This window comes from Seriola aureovittata, chromosome 17, assembly GCF_021018895.1.
Source record: "Seriola aureovittata isolate HTS-2021-v1 ecotype China chromosome 17, ASM2101889v1, whole genome shotgun sequence".
Classification (NCBI taxonomy): Eukaryota; Metazoa; Chordata; class Actinopteri; order Carangiformes; family Carangidae; genus Seriola; species Seriola aureovittata.
In genome coordinates, this window is record NC_079380.1 from 1,921,713 (window position 1) to 1,942,516 (window position 20,804).

A 20,804-nucleotide genomic window follows, 5' to 3' on the forward strand; every position below is an offset into this window, starting at 1 on the left:
TGATGAAACTGTAGGAATTAAAATGATATCATAATTTAATTCAGTCAACACCGTACTGAATACAGAGCAGTCAGCGTTATTAGATTACATTATCATAAACATCACTCCCTCTCCTCTGCTCTTTTAATCATTTTACTCTCTCTCTCTGTTCAGCTGTCATGTACAGACTTGTCTAAGCCGTCGTCCTGTTTCTCTCTCTCTTTATAAAAGTTTGTATGTTGGTAAGAGAAGATTGTTTCACTCCTCAAGTCATACGTCCCTGTAACTGTTGGATTCTTCCTAAAGACATTTTCCGCTGAGGTCAACGGAGCCGAGCGAGTGGACGTGGTTCCTCAGTCGGCCAATTTTTTTTTTTTTTGTATTTTGAAAAAAGTCATAATTTAGCCAGAATTCATTGTACCACAGTCTGTCTTAAGATTGTCAAGAACTCAACTGCTTTGTGCAGCGGATGAATTCAGACTTAGTGTTTCTGAGGTCTGACTGTCGGTTATATCTACGACACAGTCAAAGCCTGCCTTTGTGAAACTCCGGGTGTGTTCCATTGGGCTGACGAGGCTTCCTCACCTCCTTCCTCCAGCGAGGACGCAACAGAGAGACATGAAGAAGAGACACGAGGGCCAGAGCAGACATCCTCACTCACTCCAGTGTCAATATGTCTATCAACGATAACCCTCCATAAATCTGCTTGGAAATCATTTTCGAATAGGCAGCCTTTATAATCTGTTGCCTTATTTGGATCCCCATTGGCTGTTCCTGGGCCAACAACTTACTCTTCCTGGGCTCCAGTGGCAACAGGAGCCCAAAACCCTAAACAATATTAGGATGAAGTGCACCTGACTCCTGTCTCCATGACAACATTATACGTCATTATACTTTGATTCTGGATCTTTGTTAAAAGCGCCAAACAGACGCCTGTGCTTCTCTGATTTAGTCTCCAAATCCACTTCATGAATCCACGACAAGGAAGCGGGGCGGTGAAGTGTTTGTGACGTACAGGTCTGCGTTCTCCTCCGCTCGTCTTAAAGATCAGGGGATTTGGGTGATCCAGCGCATACACATACTACAGATGAAGGAAGCAGCCAATCAGATCTTCTCCTGAGGGAACCTCCTCTCTTGCCTCTGTTTGTTGCTGTTTCAGCCCACGGGTTTGTCCTTCCCATCAGCTCAGATTGGAGACCAGCTTCCTGTCCAGTTGTTTGGTTCAAGGCCCTGAAATGTGTTTCCTGCATCAGATAAGATTAGCTCAGCCTGGGCTGTTTGGGCTCAAACTTACACACACACACACACACACACACACACACACACAGGATGGACAGTGGTGGAGACACTGACAGATGCAGAGTGGGCAGGGTGACAGGCCGACATGAAAAGACTTCGGATGACTGACTCTGACCTGGACTCAAACCCCGGCCCGGTTTCCAGGTGTGAGGGTCAGGTAAAATGACCTGGAAAGACTCACACACATTAAATTAAGTAACGTCCATTTTAAACACAGGGGAGAAACAGAAAGAAACAAGAAAGGAAGGACACGTCAGGAGGAGTGTGAGCAGTGAGAGGTGAAGAATCAACAGATGGTGGATCAGAGGCTTTTATAGGTGCCACTTCAAAACACTGCTGTGGCGATGAGTCACTCGGGTCAGTGTGTGTGAATAACAACACAAAAGACAAACTGTCTTATGGGCACAATTTTTCTTTGGTTTTTTTTAACCAGTGTGCACTCTGTGTGTGTGCTCTGTTAGTGCATGTGATGATATCGGTCCTTGCAGTTGTGTGTGTGTGTCCTCAGTCTGAACAGAAAGGCAGTGGAAAAGGAGTCAATCGTTTTTTTATTAGTGGGTTTACCAGAGTTTAAAAAAAGCTACTCATACCTGCTGATTGTGGTATGTGTGAGGCGTTCAAGGAGACAAACAAAGAGTTGTAAAATAAATAAATGAAATAAAACTGAACATGTTTTCTCTTTGTTACATTCCGGTGTCTGACCATTTACAGAAACGTAAAGTGCGATTTGTTACTGAACAAATTGTCTGCAGTTTTCACTGGAACTACTTTTCATTGAAGAAACAGTCCCTATAAAAACCGTCCCCACCAGTAACACCACAATCTGCTCAGAATGAATTCAGCTCCTCACTGACAATATGAACATCAACAGTTTAACAGGAGGGTAAATGACTGTGTGGTGTGAGACTGTGCAGCTGCTCATGACGTCAAGTCCTCCTGTGTAGCTGTGTGTGTGTGTGTGTGTGTGTGTATGTGTTAGCCAGCTGTGTGTGCTCTTTATGTGAATATTCCCATCCCTCTCTGAAGCAGTGACAGTGTGTATACGAGGTGTTCAGATGGAGGCGCAGCAGAGGAGGGGATGAAGAAGGAGAGTCCAGAGGAAGTCCTCCTCACTCCTCTTCCTCTCTTGTTTTATATGCTGTTTGATGGTTCTCTGGATTCGCACGTTTGCTGTGCTGCTGTTTGCTTGGTCAGAGACCGGTTAGTACACGTCCCAGTCTGAACGCCAACCGTCCTGAGACTGAAGGGTCGAAAAACACAGGTCCTGTCAGGGATGTGTCTCACTCACTCACTGCAGCCATGTGTGAAGGAAGAGGGGATTTCTGTGTGTGTGTGTCTGTGTGTGTGTGTGTGTGTGTGTGTGTGTGTGTGTGTGTGTGTGTGTGTGTGTGTGTGTGTGTGTGTGTGTGTGTGTGTAGCACAAGTCGCCTGCAGCGGGGCTTGGCTTGGATTTGTTTTCAATCTGTTTAGCTGTTTTGAAATGACTGCCCTTTGCCTTCTCCAATCAGAAGCTCCACACACCTGCTTGGATGAGGTCACGTCAGAGGTCAGGACTAAATGTTTTTTTGTTTTTTTTTATATCCACGTACAACATGTACAACATTTGTGCATTTTCCCTTTCATATAAGAGGGTGTCGCTGTGTGTGTGGAGCTATTTGTAAGTTTTGCTGTTGCTACAAAGCTAACGTTAGCATTAGCAGCTGTTTACTTACCAATCTAGAAGAAAGGTTGTGAGTTCAGCATCAAACCTCATTCCTTTACTCACCAACAGCTGTCTCCAGAGGTGGGTTTTTTTTCATCATTGTCGACAACCACACGACATATAATAACATGATTGAATAAAAACAGACTTTTATCCAATCAGGACAGTTTTTAATGAATTGAAAGAATTAAGTTCTTAAAGGTCCATATGGTACAAAGGTTGATGTCCATGTGTTGTTTGATTATAGATCAGGTCTAGGTTCTATATTAATACTGCGAAAGTATCAAAGCCTCAGTCCACAGAGAAATGCACACAGCCTGTGTTCAGAAACTGAGCCTTAAAACCAGCCGTCAGGACTTCTGGAACTTTATGATGTCACAACAAGGTCACTGCTCTCAGCCATGCACCAAGCCTCGCCCACCTGGACCCACCATCCAGCCTTGCAGGAATTAGTTACGCTGAGTTTTTACCTGAAATCTGATTTATTTTCATTGGATAACACAGAAAACAGTCAGCCAATCAGAAGAGAGGCTCAGAGCCTCCTCTCTCCTGATTGGCTGACCGACCTGTTGTTATAAAACTCCAGAGAGAAGCCTGAAGGCGGAGATGTAAAACTACACTGAGATGGTATTTGATTCTTAAAACCACAAATATATCTTCTTATGGATCAACACTTCAAATAAAACACTAGATGAGTGTAAAATATGGGACCTTTAATCAGGCAAAATCCTTGCAGCTGATTGGCTGATCCTCTCTGAGCACTGACCTGGGTAACCACGTGTAGTTTAGAGTAAGTGGGAGTAAATTATTTCATAAACTTCTAGTGATTAATGTTTTTACTAATAAGTTGCTAATGTAAAGTTTTGTAATGATGAGGACCTTGATAAATACAGGTCCAGACTGAACAGAGAATGCTGTTAATCTCAGTCATGTGTGTGTGTGTGTGTCTGTGCATGTTCCAGATCCATCACACCACTGATGCTCCCACTCTTCATACTCTGTTTCACCTTTTTCATACCCACCCCACCCTAACCTACATAGCTGCCATTATCCCTAACGATTATCTCTTCTCTAGTGATGGTTCACATGAGGGTGTTCCCATGATGTGCATCGGCAGGTCCTTGTAATGTGGACCTGGGCCTCAGGGGACCGGCATTCATGTCTAATCCTTCTAATGTGAGACAGACAGAGGCAGGTAAGAGAAAGATAGACAGAGCAGAGGAGGAGAGACAGAGAGGAAGGGAAGAGTTAGTGAAAGGATGAAAAGAAATGATGAGATAGTTATTAAATTCCTTCCTCTTGTGCCACGGGGGGGGGGGGGTCATGTACTGTCAGCAGTCGGCCCTGTCGTGACCATCTCACCTCTTCAGAGCCACGGTGTGTGTGATTTAGTATCAGATGGAAAAACCTGGTGATTTATGATCCCTCTATCAATGACATCAGCAGACTGTCCTACCCAGAAATCTGTGTGAGGCGCTGCCCGTCCTGCAGCTCCTCATGTTCACAGCACTTGTACAGGTTGCACAGGAAATGTTCCCCTCTTAAAGCTGCAGTAATACACGTCATGGTTGCAGCTGGTGGGAAATATCAACTTGGTACCACTTTATAATAAGACCACCCTTATAAAGGATTTATAAATGGTTTATTAATTAGCTTGATAACACTGTATAAATCATTTATAAGCTGTTATAACACATAAAAAGGTGACCCGTTACTTGCCAAATAGTGAGCCCGTATTTCTCTGTACTGTGTACTGTTTGTAGCTTCTGCTTCATCACATGTTTGTTAAGTTACTATCAATGAAGCAGCATCAGCATCTGAATGGTTAAAATGTTTCATTTGCCAGATCAAATTACGGCAGATCACATGATCATATCACATGACCAGATTCATCCTCTGAGGCGTTAGCAGTGATGTTTACCTTGACATGCTCTCAGCAGCCGTCCTCATTCTAATCATAGGTGTTGATCAGATTGTTCTGCTCAGTGGAGATTAACATGCAGATGCTTTCTGCTGGTTGTTCTCTTCTTTAGGATTTAAGCATCCAGGTAGAACACAGGTGGTAAACTTCCTTTACTTAGTGAACTGCTCACTCATTCTTTGTTCCACTGTCCACATCTCTGTGATCCTCCCTCCATCCATCTTCATGTTTCTTCATCTCCTTTTGAATTGGTATTGAATTGTGTAATTGGTAATAGGGGCCTTAATGTAAAGTGTAAAACACATCATCATTCTATATGAGTTACTATAAAGCTCATTTTACTAGTTATAAATGTTAGTAAGTAATAAGTAGGATTAATGAGTAGTAAGCATTAACTTGATCTTGCCAAATAGGGAGCCTGCAGCAATGTCTGAAAACTGTCTATAGTTGTTTATTCAGGATTTATAAACTGAATTAATGACCTAATTATAAACCTTTTATAAGTGGCACCAACTTTTAACATTAACATGTAAGCATGAAATACAATATACATGAAGAATAAAGCTACCAATAATAATCTTTTCCAACAGTTCTTTCCAGAAAACTTATTAACAAATTAAGGGACGATCAATAACCAAAGTCCATTGAGCCCTGAAGCCCTCCTCTGCCCACACAGTCTTTTGCAAATCTGGTGCATGACATATTTGGATGTCCATGAAATAAATGTATTCATTATTATCGATATTGCCTATTTAATTTAAGATGGAGTGATCAGCTTGTGACCTATAGGTTTGGTTTGTCTTTAGCGTGAATCATTTAAAATTTTGAGCAGTTCATTCTTTGTACTAAATCCAAATATTCCCACATTAGATATACTGTTTTTTTTTTAAAAAAACATGTGCATGACTTTCTATCTTAAAATAACAAACTGAAACCTGTGAGGAGTCATGTGTCTAGTGCTTTCTCTGATCCTGATCGTTTAACAGTTGGAGGTTCTCCTGCTATGCTGTGTGTGTGTGTGTGTGTGTGTGTGTGTGTGTGTGTGTGTGTGTGTGTGTGTGTGTGTGTGTGTGTGTGTGTGTGTGTGTGTGTGTGTTGTTGATGTTATGTTTTGTTGCGGGTCCGGGGCCACACAGTACTGTACTTAAGTTCACATCAACAGGAAACTGTAAAGCTTCAAGTATCACTCTGAGCAAAGCTTCAGAGCCTGACTCATCTTTAATAGACCCCTCTGTGGAAGTGTGTGTGTGTGTGTGTGTGTGTGTTGGGGCACAGACACTTGTTTGGTTTAATAATGGTTCAAGCTGTACGGAGACGTTCACAGGACAAACCTGCAGCAGAATTAACCCTTCAGCTGAGAAAAACGGTCTGCTGTCTGCTCAGAGTTTACACTGTCAGATCAGCCCATGAAACCAGCTGTATAATGTCCTTTGTCAAATCAGACAAAATAACAGTGATGATGTCATAGTGATGTCATCAGAGTTATCTCATCTTGGGCTTAGAGACGACAGATTTATACCAGAAAGTCATACATTCATTAACGCGGCTGTCCATGCAAGTTTATTTTCTTCTGTTTAACACATGTAACCATGGAGATTGTGTGTTAGGTTGTGAGCCCTGCAGTCTGCTGGTGACCTACACCCAGTTCTGTGCCTGAATGCATCGTGTGTGACACTGAAGGAGCTGTGTAGACAAGGTGTAAGGCATCGGTGTTGACCAGGTAGGGAGGGAGGGTCTATAATATAATGACCCTATTGAGTTGCATTATGGGAAGTGTTTACATCTGTAAGCTTAGCTGAAGTGCACCCCTTAAGCAGTAAATGTCCCTCTTGTCTTGAGTTCATTCCAACACGATGCACTGATGCATGATGGGACTGTTCCTTCATGAGCAACACATGCCAAACAACAGTTCAGAAAATTGTTTTGGTTTATCCTCCTACCTGTGTGTGTGTGTGTGTGTGTGTGTGTGTGTGTGTGTGTGTGTGTGTGTGTGTGTGTGTGTGTGTGTGTGTGTGTGTGTGCGTGTGCGTGTGCGTGTGTGTATCATAGAGAATCCAGCTCACTGAGCAAACAGGAAGCTACGGTAACTTGAGAGCTGTGATGGTTTCATTCAACAGCATTGGTCACGCAGACACATGCACGCAGACACACACACGCTGCCAGTTTGTGTTGGTGTTAAAGCATCAGCATGGGGGACAGAAGAAAAAGAAAATAATAGAGAGACAGAGAGAAAGATGGAGACACCAGTGGAGGAAGTAACCTGTGTTCCTCTCAGCCTATCAACAGGTCGTAAAACTCCTCCTGACTGTGAGGAAATACCCAAGATAAGATGTTTACGTTTTTGTGTGTGTGTGTGTGTATGTGTGTGTGTGTGTGTGTGTGTGTGCGTGTGTACATAGTCCCTGTATGGCCACAGCGCTGGGTGTGTCTGTTTGCCTGCAGAGTGAGTGTACAGCCTCATCAACTCCCTGACCCTCACAGAGACCCTCCTGTTAATGCTTCACACTCGGCGCAGAGAGAGCGTTTATTGTTCCTGCTCAGCCTTTATTAGCACACAGGCCCTGTTGATTGATGTCATAGTGTAGGTGGGATAACCCTCATGATAACAGTGATGCACAGGGAAACGGCTGGAAAGTTAAACAGTCTTCACACAAACTTTGTCAACTGAGCCTCATTTATAACAGGGAACTGTCGGACTGTAAAGGCTGTACATCCGTGACATCATTTCGTATTGGAGACAGGATGACTGAAAGTTCATCACTAAAGCAGGGTTGTGGTGGAGTCAGTGAAGCTGTCACCATTTCACCAGTATTACTGTAGTTATAGATACAGACTTCAAAGTAACTAACAGAAAGTCTGTAGCAGCCTAAATACAGTTTGTTTATGTTGGACTAATTAGTTTCATTGCATATGTAAAATAACAGTAATAGACAGTAATTGATAAAAGAAATTGAAGGATTATTTACAGTATTTATAGGTTGAGGTATTTACAGTTCATATTTACAGTAATGCAACACCACAAGTTGATTTTTCTCACTAAAAGTGTGTGTGGATCATTTAAGGGAATAGGTGACTATGACCTTTTAGTGACTATGCACCTGAATTGCTTTAGTGTTCCTGTAAGGGGAGGGGCGGGGGTATCAGGTCAGGCAAGCAGAGAGGGGAGCTACACAGTATTTGACCTCGCTCTCTGTCTCCTTAGATATGGATATTGTTCCGTGTTATAGCTCAGCTTTACCGAGTGGTGCTGTGGATTCTTCGAAGTGGAGTAAGACGTGGAGACTGACTAGAGCTACAAAGTCCTACAAACTTCCGAGTCTGAATGCAGTCAATGCTCAAGTCTGAATCTAAATCCAAGGCATCAGTTCTCAAGTCCAAGTCGAGTCACAAATCCTGAAAATCAGAACTTGAGACTCGAGTCCGAGGCCTAAACTCCAACACTGCACTAAAGCTCCTCTGGACTTCAGTGTGTCTCGTCAGTTTCTACCGGTCTTCCTCTATGATGGAGAGTTAATCAGGCAGTGTTTTTTTATGTTTTCTATGTAGCTGTCTTTGCCAGGCGTTTTTAGTTTTATGAATTTCACCTTGTCTTTCTGCTACATAGAGCACGGTGGTGACATTAAGCTCAGGTACAAAACCATAATTCAATGAGGAAAGAACTTGACAAGCTCAGACTCAGATTAAGTATTTTAAACCTTGTGAATGTCCATATGATGTTTTTCTATAATACAAGACATATGAGTGAAATAACTAACAACTAACACTGTGTCCGCCACTGCCAGTTACAAACTAACAAACAACATGTGTCTGCTAGTCTCTGGTTCTGGTCTCAGCAGACTCCTCCTCTGAGTCTGGGTCTGACTGAGGCTCAAACATGTGGCTGAGTCTCTCTGATGTTTCCTCCTCTAACCATCTTGATACTCTCTGCTCTTTCACCTGTCCACCTGGAGACAGCAGGTGGTGGGCGGGGCTCAAGGCCTGATCCACATTTCTCAATCAGGAAGTAAGAGGAGATGAGCTTCAGACCTAGTTTAATGTGTGAAAACCAAGTTAAACTAAACATGAATCATAGCAGAGGATTCTCAGAGTTTAAAACATGCCTGGAGGAACTTTAATAGTGCTGGACATGCAGAGTAACGGTGAAGCCAAGAAGATGGAAGCAAAGACAAGAGTTTACAACCTTACTCCTGGCTCTGAGAGCTCACATCAGCATGCTAACGTATTCACAATGACAATGCTAACATGCTGATTTTCTGGCAGGTGTAATGTTGAACCACAATTAAACCACCTCAGTTCAGCATGTTAGCATACTAACATTTGCTACCACTAAGATCTAAGCACAGCTGAGGCTAATGGGAATGACATCAAGGAACCACCCTCATTAATTTAGCACAGACATGAAGACGTTTCACACAAAACCTCACGGTTGAGGCAGAGGAAGCACAGGTCACAGGTACTGTATGTGCACTGACTCCCTCACATTGTTAATGACAAGGTACCATTACTTTTGCGGGTGATATCCATGTTCCCTGACCACTGACCCTTTCTCCAGCACCACCATTACACCACCTAGTGGCAGCCTCTCCTCATCCGTGTAGAATCAACGGATCCAATAGAATGAATCTTTATGGATAAACAGTGAAGCATCTACAGTTTTATAACAGGTCAGAGGATGATTTAACGTTTACTATTGTCTCTGTTGCCTCGGAGTCTCCTCTGGGTGCTGTGTGAGTGACTCAATGCCATGTGAACAGAGGAGGCTGATCTCACCATGGCTAACTCTGTCCCAGTGCTGCTGCCGTTGTGTAAGAACAGATCAGAATAATGATTAACATTGTTCCTGTGGCATGGTTCATGCTTGTAAAAGAGAGAGAGAGAGAGATAGTCCAACAACTTCAGTATCCTTGTTTCTTTCACCATCACACACACTCACATTAGCTGTGAGGAAACACCTTCAGCATGTGGAAACACAAACAAACACCACAAACAAATGTTACAAAAAAGCACCGAGTCCGGCTGTTCTCCTCAGTCATTGACTGATAGACGGAATATTTTCAGAGTGTGCACCAAAACGGGTCCAGATGTGGAAGTAGCATCTTACAATCACGCTGTATATGGGCCAGATTTGGGCCGTGGAACTGGGCGTATACTGGGACAGAAGAAAAACAAGCAGAAGGCCCAAGTATGGACCGGATTTATTTGCTATCTGGGAAGTGTTTCCTGAAACTGACCTCCATCACACACGTCTTGTTTTCCTGTCACGGTCCAATCAGACACCACTTTTTTCTGACTGTGAGTGTCAGTTCTGTGTCCTTTGTGTAAGAGAGAGGGAGATACAGTGGCTCAGTGGCTGGATCACTCTCTGAGGCTCTCTGGTGGTGAAACCAAACCCCCACATAGTGTCAACGCTCTGCCACCAGCTGCATATTTAGCATTTTGTTGATAAAACACAATAGTCATTTCCCACACAGTCATTTCTGACTGTAGGAAGGGTTATTTATTCCTAGATTTATTTTTTATGACTTGACACAGTTATTTCTGACTGTGTGGGAAGATCTGGAAATTTCCCTCTTGGTACTGACAGCTGTTTTTGAAGAGTTGGTCACATGACCTGGAGTTTTCTGTGCCAACATTTCCACACAGTGTGTTTCTAGGTTTATCTCAGTGGTGGAGCTGTGAGTGTCTGAGACATGCTGGGATGTGCTTCAGCCTCCTTGTGACAATGAGTTGGAAGAAGCAAGTGTTTAATATTCTGCTCTGAACGCACTGTATATAGAAAGATGTCAGGCCCTTCTCCAATTTTGACGTACTGTGACTGTGGTTACCAAATTATGCCTAAAAATGAGAGTCATGTTGATGTGTGCAACTGTACACCTAAACTGCTGTTGTAAATACTCGCATGGGTGAGTGTAAGAAAGTAATCACCATGTTTGAAAGTCTAAACATTATTTTGTCTAAGAGGAATCCGGACAGCTTTTTGGAGAGCCACACAGTTGGAAACACGAGGCCTGCATCAGTCCCTGCACTGGCCTTAACACGTTCCTACACAACAGTCCTGGTGGATTCTGATTGATGCTGTCATGAGGGTTTGGGTTGACGGGGGGGGGGGGGGGGGGACCAAAGGGACAGTCCACCAGGAATGTTTGATGGTTGCATGAACTTTAGTACAAAAGAAATGCAAGATTTAAAGTTTAAAACCCTGATTCCAGCCGTCAAGTGGATGAAATGTTCACTTACTCCACAATATGAAGCTGGTGCATTAGCTGGTGTTTGGACAGGAAACAGCTGTGCTGGTGGAGGTACTGGTGATCCGTGAAGCACAATTCAGGAAGTCACGTTTGAGTAACAGATCTGTGAATTTGGAGGATAAACAGTTCAAGGTGGAAACACTTCGTCATGGTGTTGACTGATTATTTCACTCATCATACGTCTTATATAAAAAACATCATATGGATGTTAACGAGGTTAAACATTTGAGGGGTCTTTAAGTGCTCAGTGTGATGCTAAAGGAGATGAATCAAAAGCTTCTATCCTCCAGGGAGCATTAATATTTATGCCAATCCCCGATGGATGATGGAGGAGGACAGGTTAGGGGGTTATGAAAGCGTTTTCCCCAGAGACCCCCGTTATAAGACTTTTTTTAATCCTTCTGCAGGGTGAGCAACTTTCAATAGAACATCTAGGGCCCGTCTTGGAGTATGCAGCTCAGGGGGTCTGAGGGTGTTTACAAGCAAAGGAGGAACTACCCATTGCTAGTTTGCCGTTCCAGTGCTCACTGAGTGTTTACCTCATGGGCATCTAAACAGTAAGAAACAGTGGATGTTGCCGGGAGCAACTTTTACATGAATGCAAATGACTGTGAACATCACAACACAATTTAACGATGTCACCGTAAATGTGTGCGTCAGTGGCTCTTAGATAACACGTTTGTGATTCAGAGCAAGATAAGGCTAATGGTATGTGCCTGTCCTTCACACGTGTGCTGTCTTGAATACGCTTCTCATTTAGAGTAAAAGAGCATGAACACGCAGAGTGAGGAGTGAGTTCTAGCCACCATTGTTCTCAGTGCTGATGTGTGACATAGTTTAGTTTTGCTTCACGGAGAGTTTACAGATAGTTCAGATAAACACCACACATTCACCACAGTTTATCTCTGCTACCATCACTGTGTGTGTGTGTGTGTGTGTGTGTGTGTGTGTGTGTGTGTGTGTGTGTGTGTGTGTGTGTGTGTGTGTGTGCATGCGTGCGTGTTGTAGTTGTACTTTTTCACCACTTGGGGGAAGCACTGAAGCCTTGTGGAGTTCATCATCATCCTGTTGATCAGTGGTTCTTAAATGCTTGCTTTATGCCAGCACTGTATATATATATATATATATACTGTATATATACTACAAAGTGATGTACTACATACTGTATCTTATCGGCACAAATTACACACGTAGAGGTCAAATAGCAAAACAACTGTACACATGCCAGGCTGTCTACAAGGCATCAAGTCCTCATCAGCTGCGGTTATGACTGAACCAATAGCATGCATGTAGTTCTATCTATTAAAGTGAAATAGTGATAAATCATGCATGAATGATACATCAGCAGCCTAATTTTATGCATGATCCATGTTGATGAAGATACAAAATACTAGCAAATGTATGTCAAAATAACGTTGTTAATATTTTTAGGTGGAGTCCATGTGTTGTTAAGGGGAGCCGAGCTCCCCCTGCCTCCCCTGTAGTTCACACCTTGTTGATATTGACATAGTCTAACTGTAACTTGAGCTCAGTGCAGACTGGACAGACTGTGAAGTGGGCCTGGCAGCAGGATCTGTGGTGACTCACCTGACTGTGACAGATTAAGCTGTTGTGCTGTGCTGATAAATAGTGAAGCCAAACATACATTGTAGTTACTATGGTTGTTCAACCCATCAGTGTGTGATGTCGCACCACTGCTTGTTTTCCCGGAAACCGAAACACGAATAAATGAAGAATTATTAACTACTACAGTTATAACAATAAGCACCACTCTGACAGCAGACCAGAGACTAGACACCATCTTACAGCTGCATCAACATGTTCATGTTCTGATTCACCAGTACTCAGTGGTTATCGCTACGTGGTTACTACGTTATTTCATCACTCAGTGGTCATGGGTTGGAACATGTTAACATGTTGACAGACACTGCGACTGGTGAGAGAAACACACCGTGTGGCGTCAGTCTGCTTATTCCGTCAGTGTTTTTTAATTCGTAGACATGTTTAAACAAGATAAATTTGTCTTCATAAAACTGGGGTCTTTACAGATTAAACAGTACAATTCATTTTTAAGTAGTTAAAATAAAAAAATACAGCTCACACATCTGATATAATTATTCTGTGATGTACTGCATGTAACTATGAAAGGGGCCGTTCAGGACTTTGACCTTTGTTACCATAGAGTCAACAGAGGCAGGCTCCCGACTCCCCACACCGGATCCCCGACCCGGATGCACAAGCGGTGCACCCCCTGTTTTAAAATTCAAATCACACTGTAGTACACAAGAAAAATATACTGGCTTAAAGCCGATCTTATTTTTAATATAGCGGTCCATGCAAGCGTAGATAATTAAATATAAATAAAGTTGTCCAATGAGGGGGTTAAGTGGGTATGAAATTCAATATGTTATGTGCTTATGTATTAGATTGTATTGTGTTAGATTCTATAGCTTTAGTTTTACGTAACATAAAACAGTGCATATTATAGCTTACACTCACTGAGGCATTGAGGACCCCAGTAATGAGTCTTGAAGTCTGACAGTTAGTGACCAGTCAACATCTTAATGCGTGAATCTAATGGTATAATGTCTTTCTCATGAGTGTCCAGTGTGATGTTGGGGACAGACACAATGAGAGGGAGGGAACTCTTGAGTGTCTGAATTTTCACACAGTATATACAGTAGATAATGGAGATGTGACATGATGGTGCGGAGGAAGCTAACTGAGCAGCTGTAGTTCTGTAGTGTGGGATGAAGGAGTGGGATGGGAATGTGAAGTGTCTGGGAATGGTATAATGTGGGTGATGCAGGAATGCTGTCACCTCTGTGTTCGGTCTCACGCTCTGTGTCATTCATAAAAGGCAATGAACACTGGACTGTTCATATTCAGCACGTTAAAGAAAGATAGCCAACGAGACGGGGAGACGCCTGACTGAGCAACTTTCAGACGTGAAAGGCCATCACACATCATCTCACATCTGTCCATGCTCCATACTGACACAAAGTTAAAGTTCCTCCAGTCATGTTTTAAAATCGTGAAAATCCTCTCTTCCTCTTACGTCCTGAGTGAGAAATGTGGATCAGGCCTTGAGCCCCGCCCACCACCTGCTGTCTCCAGGTGGACAGGTGAAAGAGCAGAGAGTATCAAGATGGTTAGAGGAGGAAACATCAGAGAAACTCAGCCACATGTTTGATCCTCAGTCAGACCCAGACTCAGATGAGGAGTCTGAGACCAGAACCAGAGACTAGCAGACGGATCAGAGCGGTTAGCGTAGTTAGCATCTTTTATCTGTTTATGTTGTTTGTTAGCTTGTAACTGGCAGTGGCTGACACAGTGTTAGTTGTTTTGCTAATGCTAACTCTCTCTCTCTCTGTACTGACAGGTGTCAGGTTTATTTAGCCCCGCCCCCCCGTCCCCACAAGCTGACAGGATTGGTTCCTGAGGTTTGTGACGTATGAAACACTGGCTGTCTGAATCAGTGTTTATGAGACTGTCATTGGTTCACTGCAGGTCAAGGTGTTGATGATTATTTCACTCATCATATGTTTTGTATTATATAAAAACATCATATGATGTTAACAAGGTTAAACACTGGATTCTTTAATAAGGATGACAGCAGAAAGGACAAGGTGTGAGTTTCTGAAGTGGAAGGTGAGTATACTCTCATATTAACATATAAATATAGATACAATACAGTATAAAGATGGGCTGTAGGCTATAGCACAACAAAGTAGGGAATAAATCCGACATTATAGATCTGCTGCTGGTAGAATCCAAAGGTTAAACTTCACACAGCTCCCTCTGCAGACGCAAATGCCCACCCAAACAATCGCGTTTTGACCGGTGGAAAAAGGGCTTTAGTTAAGGAAAAAAGTGAAGTCTTACAGCAGAGAAAGAGATTTTACAGCAGTATAATTCTACTGTTTCCATGGAGACTTGGAGTTTGTTTGCTGGCATTAGCTCGTCATACCTGTTCTAACTTTTGGGAAGTGCTTCGATGGAAACTTCACATTGTTCAGCAGATGGTCAGAGAGTCGGTTTGTCGGTGAGTGACCTGGCACGCCGCTGATCTGTGGACATGGCGTACCTTGACTATAACCGACCGGAAAGATCCGTCGCATAAAACCGAAGAGCAATCATTAATAACGAAGGAGCTGGAAGAGCACAGCTGAGGACAGTGGCGTGATCCAACTGTAGACAGTAGGACGAATCACAATCTGTCTGCTGGTCAAATCTATGATGTAGAATCAATTCCTCATCATTAAGGGTGTGTCGGGTTCTTCCACTCTTTCCTCAGTTTGCTCTCTAAGGTTTTTGGTGCAGTGCTTTAACTGACTTTAAGTGATTCCTAAGTATAAGACTAAGATGAGGAGGAAACCTTAAATACTTTTAGAGAGAACATTTTTAAGGAACCATTTTTATTTTGAGGAAACCTTCAATCAGACTTTTAAGGAAAACCTTAACCTAAAGTGTTTTGTGCAACTGGCCCCAGATATTTCCCTCTGGAGCTGGTGGAGACCAAACACCGAGCTAAAAGAGAGAGAACACTGGGCTGAGATTCATCAGATGACACAGACCACAACACATGAATCATCACGTTAAAGTGTGACTGTTGGCAGTGGACAAAAAGCCTTAAATCAGGAAGATGAAGGAGAGGAACATGCTGCCGTTTATTATTTTTCATTTTGTTGAAGTTAAATTTTGCCATTTACAACTTCTGCATGGAAACAGTTGGCACCCACTGAGCAGATTAAAAGTATTATGATAATAATATACACGCAGCATTACTGTGGTGTTGAGACAGCAGAAGATCTAACCAGGAAACAGTTTCCCCCACAGGCCAGGAAATGCATCATCCTCTGACACACACACACAGAAAACACACATACACAGACACACACACACACACACACACGCAGTGCCACGCCCCTCCACACACACACAGGCAGTGAAAGGACATCCTGCCCAGTTGTACATGTGTGTCACTGCTGACTGCTGTGTCTCCACACCAGGTAAAGAACAGCTCTCTCCTTCCTGTTTTCAGACCCTTTAAACAGCTTCTAACTGGACCTGGGTCCTCTCTGTTACACCAGCATGGTTCTCTTCATGCGCCGCTTTACGCTGTCAGGAACTTGTTCTGTGTTGGCACTTAAGGTTTGAGCATGTGAAAACTAGTTTGCAGGCTTGTCAGCAGTGAGCGTGCTGGCATCTTCACAGGGAACAGAGTGTGTATGGATAAGGCTTTAACTGTGGTGCAAAGTGAAATGAGGCAAGTAATGACTCTGTGACAGAAAGGACTTTTCCTGACGTTGTAATGCTTTTCATGGTTAGGATTCATTTTAAGTTTAGCAGTAGTGAGGGTTTAATTATTGGAACATGGTTATTGTGTGACTTAATTTAGCATTTTATGTCTGATGTTGAGCGAGAAGCCGTCTGTTGTCATTGATCAAAATCATTCATGTGTCTGCATGTGTGTGTAGGGGGGGTAAGGTCACTTTCCCAGTTTGTAGTATAGTAGTGTGCCACACGACTGTTACAGTTACAGCCTTTGAAAACTGTGTTACTATGTCAACCGTATCATTTTATTGTAGCCGTCGACAATTTACATGAAGTTATGAAAACCACACGCTTCCTCCAGTTCCTCTCTCTCAGCTCCACATGCACTGGTTCTTACTGAAGACGTGAAACTACTAAACAGTGTTTGTGTTTCTAATAGTCTTAATAGTTGTTGGAAACAGTGGAGCTCTATGACAGATGAATGAGATCCATCAGGGTTTCATCCACACACACAGTACCTGTTAGACAGGTACGTTTATTGCTCGTGGGACTTTGTGACAACGAGGGAACAGGGAAAATATAGTGTGTTGATAGAGTCTTCAGACCCCATAATGACAAAGTGAAAACAGAATTTATAGACGTTTTTATGCCTCCGCACCGGCGACAGCAGCCATATTGTTTTTGTGTTGTCTGTCCATCCCGTTCTTGTGGATGCGATATCTTGACGAAACTTCTTCAAATGCGGCACAAACATTCACTTGGATTCAACGACGAACGAATTAGATTTAGGTTGTCAAAGGCCAAAGGTCAAGGTCATGGGGACGTCAGATCCCTCTACTTCAGATTTGACACACACGGCGGTTGTTCTAGTTGGAAATGAATGAGAAGGGAAAAGTTGAAGTATTCTACTATAGAATATCAGGGCCACTGAAGGTAAAACAATGATGGAGCTGGGAGGAGGTGGTAATATTCTGAGAAAAAAACTTGGATATACTCTGAGATTAAAGTGGTACATTTATGAGAAAAAACTCAAATATTCTTTGAGATTATGAAGTCATACATTTACAATGCAGCATTCGGGTGTGGGCAACGACGGTGGTGGTGACGATGGACGGCCCGGTCAGGAGACAGGAACTGTTCTAGCATCATCCCTGCTTGTAATGTGTTATCATCCTTTAGTAGAGGATCTTTGCTCAAGTTATTTACACCACCAACCATTAGTTATACTATGAAGATTGTAATGATCGTTTTTTGGGGGGTTTTTTTTACCTTCAGTGGCCCTAATACTCTGTCATAGTGTTCAGACACTTTACTGTGACTCTGTTAATGTAGCTCAGGTTCCTCCATTTCTCTGCATCATCTCTGAGATGTTTCTCCACCTTGACTGGAGTCCACCTGTGGTGAACTCAGCTGATTGGACATGATGTGTAAAAGACACACACCTGTCTATATCAGGCCTCACAGCTGACAAACAGATCGGAGCAGAAACCATGAGGAGGAAGGAGCTGCTGCAGAGCTCAGAGACAGGACTGTGTCCAGGCTCGGAAACATTTCTGCTGCACTGAAGGTTCCTGAGAAGAACAGCGGTCTCCATCATTCTGACATGAAGAAGTCTGGAACCACCAGGACTCTTCTAGAGCTGGACCTGGACTAACTGAGACATCAGGGAGAAGAGAGGAGACCAAGAACCTGATGGTCTCTCTGAGCTGCACAGCTCCTGTGTGGAGATGGAGAAACTTCCAGAAGGATGATCAGCTCTCAGCATCATGGAGGAAACAGTTCAGTCCTGATCTCATCAGACCAGAGAATCTGGTTTCTCTCAGTCTCAGAGTCCTTTAGCTGCTTCTTTACAAACTGTCATTGAGGAGAGGCTTCACCCGGACTCTGACATGAAGCCCAGATCAGTGGAGAGCTGCGGTGATGGAGGTATGGGTCACGGACCATGAAAGAACCCATTGAATTTGGTTTGGAACTGGGTCCAGGACTATTTTATCACTTTTCTTAACATGGTGAAATATATTTTTACATGTTCATAAGTTTCTCAGGAAATACAAAAATCAGACATATTTATTATATTGACATCTGGAACCAGATGACATCTGATCCACTGATTGTCATTCTAGTTTACAGAGGAGTCACTTCTGTATTTCACCATCTCCTTTAATTTAGCAGAGGCTAAAATGCTGCCTAGAATATTTTATTACCAAGGAACAGAGACTCGACTCACCTTTCTGTTTCAGTAATTTCCCCAGTGTGACATCACGTTGCTCCTCCAGTAAGAGTCAGTACATGATGGACATATACTCGCCATGATGAGCCGTGTGAGTCAGCAGATCAGACAGATCGGATTGCTGTGGGTGAAATTAGCTGGAAACATGAATCAGTTCAGTGTGAATCAAGCTGATGGACATGTGAAATGGAAACAGTGGAATGATACTTCAGTGTGTGATGATGCGTCCACTCACTGCTCCGAGCTGAGCGCTGAGTGTGGACGTTACTCTGACGGTTTTGCAACAGCTGATGTGAAAATCCCGGAAATCATTTTCATAATAGACTCACACTTCCCTGTTTCTCTGAAACACTGATTGTTTGAAACATGTCTGTGTCCCCGCTGTTTCCTGTGAGTAACCAAACGTCTCCATCTGTTTTCTGACTCTCTGACACTTTTCAACTGCCGCAACGGTTCATGTGATTCATGGGAAACATCCATAAGAAAATAGCTGTAGGCTACTTCTGGTCAAAACACGTCATGTAACAATAGAAGGAAAAAGTCAAATATTAATTTTATTATTGATGAATTTTTTTTTTTTTTATTGGATTTATACTTTGTTGAATCAGGAAATGAGACCTGAGCATAGAAACATAAGAGAAATAACAATATTAATAGCAGAAATACACATTTTCAGTGATTTAACATCAACATTCATATATGTATTCATACAAACAAGTGGACATGAGTTCATATAAACAGTGATCAGGGTGTATATTTAAATATTTAAGAAATATCCATTAAGATGCACAACTAGGTAGACAATAAAAATGTCGACTAAAACCCTCATAAGTTAGAAAACAGATTCCCCAAGTCAGTAAGACTTTTAATCAAATTTTTGAATTGGCCGCTCGGTATCAGTGTGTCAAGTTTCAGTCTGTACGTTTTTCCACACAATGGAGCGTGACATCTGAAGGCTGTCCTGCCAAGATTAGTATTTACTAATATTTACTCATTTACTAATTTCTTCTTAAAACGTACTTTTATCGTACAGCCTTTTCCGATTTCACTTAATTTTACTTAATTCTTTACTTTTTTTTTTTTCGTGTTATTGATTTTTACTGATCGCCCTCTTGCTGGTGACACTGTCTTTGGTCTATTTGCACTATTACTAAGACACTAATTGTATTTCTGATTGCTTTTTTTTAACTGTTGCCTTATATGACCTGCGTGTTTTATTGTGCTGCCTTGTGTAAAGCACTTTGTAATGTGGCTTTAGAAAAGTGCTCTATAAATAAGGATTATTATTATTATTATTATTATTATTATCACTGCTGGGCCATATAATGTCAGCCAGTCCTGAGAAGGTGTATTAAAAGTAGAATGTCTGGGGCACAGGAGCAATGATGAATAAGGTGGTAATTTCTGGAGTAGCCCTTTAGAAATGATTAGATAGTAGATGATGATAGAGAGGGAGGGCCGGCCCACCTTCTGGTACAGGACACAATGACGGGTGCATCTTCTTTGATAGAGTACTTATCAGACTCATAAGAGCGTCACTGCTTGAGCTAAAGTAATCAGTTGACTTTCACCCAGTTACATGTCAGGCAGGAAGCTGACACTGTTGACTGAACAAGAATTTACATTTTCATACCAAGCAGTTCCAAGTGTAAAAATGGGGCCCATCAATTTTAGCCTCTTTCTTAGGAAAATATTACAGTGATAATATTATGATTTCTTCTTGAAACTAAAGTGGTGTGTGCAGGGCTTCTCCTCAGGCTGCATACAACTCCTAAAACCTCCACCAATCAGCTGGTTAGGACAGCCTACATGTTGCCTTAGAGCCAAAACCCGGGCGGGAGGGGGGAGGGGGTCTCCACAGGAATAACTGAAGTTATCAGCATTTACATCCACTCTAAGCTTGATAGAGGACGACACTGTTCAGAGGGATTTTACTGCCAAATCCAAAAATGTTGCACAGACAGAAATTAACTGAGAAAAGGTCGAGAAAGTGATGAAAGCAGAGAAGATGAATTTAACTAATAGTTTTTATAGCCACGGCCCATTGGAGCTGCAGCTCTACACCTCCATCCCACACTGACTGGCAGCTCAGCCACTGCTGGGAGGGGAGGGGGGGTGGGGGGTGGGGGTGTAGTCCTTCTCCTCTCA

The 20,804-nt window shown here is 42.6% G+C and overlaps 1 protein-coding gene across 2 annotated transcripts in view; it reads left to right on the plus strand.

The window, feature by feature from the left end:
* septin12 (septin 12) overlaps positions 1–20,804 on the plus strand; it is a 69,797-nt gene that overhangs the window by 19,490 nt on the left and 29,503 nt on the right. Inside the window, exon 1 of one of the 2 annotated variants that reach the window (XM_056401221.1) lies at positions 16,104–16,161. The exons of the other annotated variant lie outside the window; for it this stretch is intronic. Within the exon in view, the coding sequence (XP_056257196.1) occupies positions 16,125–16,161 (37 nt within the window). The 5' untranslated portion in view covers positions 16,104–16,124. Of the gene's footprint in view, positions 1–16,103; positions 16,162–20,804 lie in introns of those variants that run through there. 2 annotated transcript variants of the gene reach the window in all.